This window comes from Pristiophorus japonicus, chromosome 12 (genome assembly GCF_044704955.1).
Source record: "Pristiophorus japonicus isolate sPriJap1 chromosome 12, sPriJap1.hap1, whole genome shotgun sequence".
NCBI lineage: Eukaryota > Metazoa > Chordata > Chondrichthyes > Pristiophoridae > Pristiophorus > Pristiophorus japonicus.
Window position 1 is genome coordinate 79,693,530 of NC_091988.1, and position 6,000 is coordinate 79,699,529.

The 6,000-nt window shown below is 45.1% G+C and overlaps 1 protein-coding gene across 1 annotated transcript in view; it reads right to left on the reverse strand.

The window, feature by feature from the left end:
* The window catches only part of LOC139277351 (coatomer subunit gamma-1), a 78,562-nt gene extending 75,027 nt beyond the window's left edge, over positions 1–3,535 (reverse strand). The window contains exon 1 of the mRNA XM_070895710.1: positions 3,364–3,535. Coding sequence (XP_070751811.1) covers positions 3,364–3,400 — 37 coding nt within the window. The 5' untranslated portion in view covers positions 3,401–3,535. The remainder of the gene's footprint in view (positions 1–3,363) is intronic.
* Positions 3,536–6,000: the final 2,465 nt, after the last annotated feature.

Here is a 6,000-nt window from a genome sequence, read left to right on the forward strand (position 1 = left end):
TCTAACCATTTGATTATAAAACGAGGTTGTGAAAGGTGCTACAGAAATGCAAGTCTTTCTTTTTTTTCTTTCCATATGGCTCAGTTACAAGCCGCTTTTACTAATTAGGTAAAAGTTTCATCGGTCCAATCGATAATCCATTATTACTTCTAGGCTACATTTTCTGCAGTATTAACTGTGACACTGCTAACTTTCTGGAAAGGTAATCTCAGAGGCTGGCAGATCACACGGCAGAGGCATTAGCCCGACACCTTGTCACCTGCCGAGTGCCTGATGAGGACTTGTTCACTGGAGCGGGGCTGGCTGGACATCACATTCAGCCAATGAGAAAATGGTTTCAATCACCCCAGTCGTAAACATGCTGCCTCTTGCCAGGATATGGTTGCATCAGTTTTGGCAACTCTCACCCTTTTCATCCTGTGCAAGGTTCAATAGTAAATATTGAAGGGCCATTGGACAACAGAAGGAAGCACAGCCAAATCCAGCCCTGTTCCCTCCTGACATGCACTTACAGCAGAAGTCCCTGGAGAATGATCAAGACCAAAAATCTGGCCCTACTTTGCCCCTCCCCAGCTCACAGGCAGAGACTAATTAAGCTTTTATATCCAACAACATGTACTTTTATATAGTATCTTTAATGTAGTAAAGCATCCCAAGGAGCGTCATCAAATAAAATTTGACACCGAGCCACAGAGTTATTAGGAAAGGTGACCCAAAGTTTGATCAAAGAGGTGGTTAGAAGGAGCATCGTAAAGAATAGAGAGGCAGAGAGGTTTAGGGAGGGAATTCCAGAGCTTAAGGCCTAGGCAGTTGATGGCATAGCCGCCAATGGCAGAGTGATTAAAATCGAGGGTGCTCGAGAGGCCAGAATTGGAGGAGCGCAGATATCTCGGAGGGTTGTGGGGCTGGAGAAGGTTACAGAGATAGGGAGGGCCGAGGCCATGGAGGGATCTGAAAACAAGGATGAGAATTTTAAAATCGAGGCGTTACTTAACCAGGTGCCAACGTAGATCAGCGAGCACAGAGAGTGAAGAGTGAACGGAATTGGTGCGAGTTCGGATACGGGCAGCAGAGTTTTGGATAACCTCAAGTTTATGGATTTATGCTCAAAAGTTAGTTTCAACCCATAAGCTCACTCACCAGTGGTACATCTTTCTCTGAAAATGAACTTCGGTGTGGAAACTAAATACTGACCATCATTAAAAAAAAAAGAAAGCCCACTAGGACTTCAAATTAGTGTTAGAAGAATAGCAAGGACAAACATGTATCAGATAATACTGGACAGATACTGGGGCGGGGGGAGCGGAATATATACAACAAAAACAGGAAAATGTGGAGGAAAATGCCAAATGCTGAAATTACCATTCAGCATTGGAAAAAGAAAAGGGCTGGTCAATCTATCTTTCTTCATACGATGACAGACCCGTTGTATATTTCAGCACTTTTAAAAACTAAGGATGTGTTTTATCTACAAATCCAAGAGATCCTATTCAGAAGAAAATGCTGGAACACAACATATGAATTATGAGCAGGAGTAGCCATATGGCCCCTCGTGCTTGCTCTGCCATTCAATAAGATCATGGCTGATCTTCGACCTCAATTCCACTTTCCTGCACTATCCTTTATCGGTCATGTTTCCTACATTATAGTGACTACATTTCAAAAGTACTTAATTGTCTGTGAAGCACTTTGGGACATCCTGAGTTAATGAAAGATGCTATATAAATGCAAGTCTTCGTTCTTTACATTCCTCTTTTAAATATGTTTTCCAGTACATGAGAAAATGTTCAAAAATTAAATGTTGTTTAATTACATTAACTTATTAGATTAACCCAGATTAAGAAAAATGCAAAGGGTGTCACTGTTCATAGTGTTAAATTATGAATTGAATCACAATCAAACTACAACAGAATGATAAACTTCTGCTACTCAGACCATTCCAGGCAGATCTGTCAATTCTCTTATTTGAAGACGAGCGCAAAAATCTCAAACGCCTGACATTTTCCACAATGCCAACATCTGCCCATATTTTAAGCTTTATTCAGGATCTCCAGCACCAAGAAATGTTTAACAAAGGTGAGATTTATAAACCCCAAACAGCAAGAGCTGTGATTATTTTAAAGCGGTGTGACTTGGCATTGCCTGGTTTGAATCAGATAGTCTGGTAAATCACTAAAATGAAAATTAGATCCAAAAAGTTTTGATTCATCAAAGACAATTTTTTTCATCCACTGGTGATGTAAAGATATTGACAATCAAAGATTTTTCACTGAGCTGTCGGGATCAGCAAAGCAAATAGCGAAAAATTCAAGCTCTGATTCCAGCCCAATCCACCCCTGTCCTACTAACTGGACGTGGCAAAAGGGATCATTACTATTCCCAGATTATCACTAGAAGCTTAGTGGATTTTAAATATATTTATATAAATATTTCAACCCTACATTCAACAGTTTTCAACCTTCCTGACTAAAACGAAAGTATTGCATTTACATAGTGCCTTTCACGATCACATGATGTCCCAAAATGCTCCACAGCCAAAGAAGTACTTTTTTGAGTTGTAGTCACAATTGTAATATAGGAAATGCAGCAGCCAATTTGCACACAGCAACCTCCCACAAACAGCAATGTGATAAATGACCAGATAACCTGTTTTAGCTATGCTGATTGAGCGATAAATATTGGCCCCAGGAATAGCTCCCCTGCTCTTCTTCGAAATAGTGCCCATGGATCTTTTACATCCACCTGAGAGAGCAGTCGGGGCCTCAGTTTAACGTCTCATCCGAAAGACGGCACCTCCGACAGTGCAGCGGAGCTCTAGTCCATGGAGTGGGACTTGAACCCAGAAACTTCTGACTCTGAGGCGAGAGTGCTGCCCACTGAGCCACGGCTGACATGACTATTCGGCCCCTCGAGCCTGCTCCGCCATTCAATAAGATCATGGCTGATCATCGACTTCAACTTCATTACCCCCCCTGATCTCCATACCCCTCGACCCTTTCTCCCCCCCCCCCCCCCGGATTCTCTAAAAAATCTATCGATCTCTGTCTTGAATACACTCAACGACTGAGCCGCCACAGCTCTCTGGGTTAGAGAATCCCAAAGATTCACCAACCTGAGTGAAGAAATTTCTCCTCATCTCAGTCCTAAATGGCAGATCCCTTATTCTGAGACTGTGACCCCTGGTTCTAGACTCCCTAGCCAGGGGAAACATCCTCCCTGCATCTACCCGGTCAGGCCCCCCGCTGCGGAACTGGCCCTTGGAGCGGCTCGCCGCCCGCCACAGCTGCACTGACGGCTCCTTACTGACTTGGTCCACAGGCTGGCGCTGCCATGGCAACCAGTGCCCCCCTCCCTGTGACTCACCGGTCTCCTCGTCCTTTTTATCGAACTTTTTCAGCATCTTTCCGGCCCCTGGGTTTTAACCCGCGGACACTAGCGGCGCTCGAAGCCCCTCGATTGCTTGGTGCACTTTCTCTCGCTCGCTCTCCGCTCTTGCCCACCCGTCAGTTTCAACTTCCGGTTACCGTCCCTTCACTTCCTGCCAACCAGTCACAGCGACACGTCACCCTTCCCTCACTGCGCATGCTCGGGCGGGGAGAGTTTGCTCACTGCGCATGCTCGGGAGGGGGAGAGTGCTCACTGAGCAAGCACGGGAGGGGGAGAGCGTGCTCACTGCGCATGCTTGGGGCTGAGAGGGAGCGAACATGTAGCACGAATGGGATACATAAACTTCCCCCTCCCCAACTCAGTCAGAAAGAAAAAAAGACTTACATTGTTATACAGCGTATTTTACGACCAGCACACATTTCCAAGTGCTTTACAGCCAATAAAGTACTTTTGGAGTGTAGTCACTGTTGTAATGTAGGAAACGCGGCAGCCGATTGCACACAGCAAGCTCCCACAAACAGCAATGTGATAATGACCAGATAATCTGTTTTATTGATGTTGATTAAGGGATAAATATTGGACACAAGACTGGGGTGAAATCCCCTGCTCTTCTTCAAAGTAGTGCCTTGGGATCGTTTAAGTCCACCTGAGAGAGCAGACGGGGCCTCGATTTAACGTCTCATCCGAAAGACGGCACCTCCACAGCGCAGTACACCCTCAGCACTGCACTGGAGTGTCAGCCTACATTTACGTGCTCAAGTCCCTGGAGTGGAAATTGAATCAGAAATTTACAGCAGAGAACGAGTCCATTTCGGCCCATTGTGTCTGCGCCAGCCGACAAAGAGCTATCCTGCCTAATCCCACTTTCCAGTTCTTGGTCCGTAGCCCTGTAGGTTACAGCATATCCAAGTACTTTTTAAATATGGTGAGGGTTTCTGCCTCCACTGCCCTTTCAGGTGGTGAGTTCCAGACCCCCACCACCCTCTGGGTGAAAAAAATCTCACCTCAAATCCCCCCTCACCCTCCTACTAATTGCTTTAAATCTATGCCCCTTCGTTGTTGATTCCTCTGCTAAGGGAAATAGGTCCTTCCTATTCAACCTAGCTAGGCCCCTCATAATTTTATTAAATCCACAACCATCTGACTCAAGAGGCAAGAAAGCAGCCCACTGAGCTACAGCTGACAAAAAAACTACAAGATCAGCTAATCTTTAACATAGAAACATAGAAAACAGGTGCAGAAGAAGACCATTCGGCCCTTCAAGCCTGCACCACCATTCAATAAGATCACGGCTGATCATTCACCTCAGTACCCCTTTCCTGCTTTCTCTCCATACCCCTTGATCCTTTTAGCCGTAAGGGCCATATCTAACTCCCTCTTGAATAAATCCAATGAACTGGCATCAACAACTCTCTGCAGTAGGGAATTCCACAGGTTAACAACTCTCTGAGTGAAGAAGTTTTTCCTCATCTCAGTCCTAAATGGCTTACCCCTTATCCTTAGACTGTGTCCCCTGGTTCTGGACTTCCCCAACATCGGAATATTCTTCCTGCATCTAACCTGTCCAGTCCCGTCAGAATTTTATATGTTTCTATGAGATCCCCTCTCATCCTTTTTAAACTCCAGTGAATAAAGGCCCAGTCGATTCAGTTTCTCCTGATATGTCAGTCCTGTCAGCCCGGGAATCAGTCTGGTGAACCTTCGTTGCATTCCCTCAATAGCAAGAATGTCCTTCCTCAGATTAGGAGACGAAAACTGAACACAATATTCCAGGTGAGGCCTCATCAGGGCCCTGTACAACTGCAGTAAGACCTCCCTGCTCCTATACACAAAACCCCTAGCTATGAAGGCCAACATACCATTTGCCTTCTTCACCGCCTGCTGTACCTGCATGCCAACTTTCAATGACTGATGTACCATGACACCCAGGTCTCGTTGCACATCCCATTTCCCTAATCTGCCACCAATATACTGCCTTCATGTTTTTGCACCCAAAGTGGATAACCTCACATTTATCCATATTATACTGCATCTGCCATGCATTTGCCCACTCACCTAACCTGTCCAAATCACTCTGCAGTCTCTTAGCGTCCTCCTCACAGCTCACACCGCCACCCAGTTTAGTGTCATCTGCAAACTTGGAGATATTACACACAATTCCTTCATCCAAATCATTAATGTATATTGTAAATAGCTGGGGTCCCAGCATTGAGCCCTGCGGCACCCCACTAGTCACTGCCTGCCATTCTGAAAAAGACCCGTTTATCCTGACTCTCTGCTTCCTGTCTGCTAACCAGTTCTCTATCCACGTCAGTACATTACCTCCAATACCATCTGCTTTAATTTTGAACACCAATCTCTTGTGTGGGACCTTGTTAAAAGCCTTTTGAAAGTCCAAACACACCACATCCACTGGTTCTCCCTTGTCCACTCTACTAGTTACATCCTCAAAAGATTCCAGTAGATTTGTCAAGCATGATTTCCCTTTCATAAATCCATGTTGACTTGGACCGATCCTGACACTGCTTTCCAAATGCGCTGCTATTTCATCTTTAATAATTGATTTCAACAGTTTCCCCACTTCTGATGTCAGGCTAACCGGTCTATAATTAC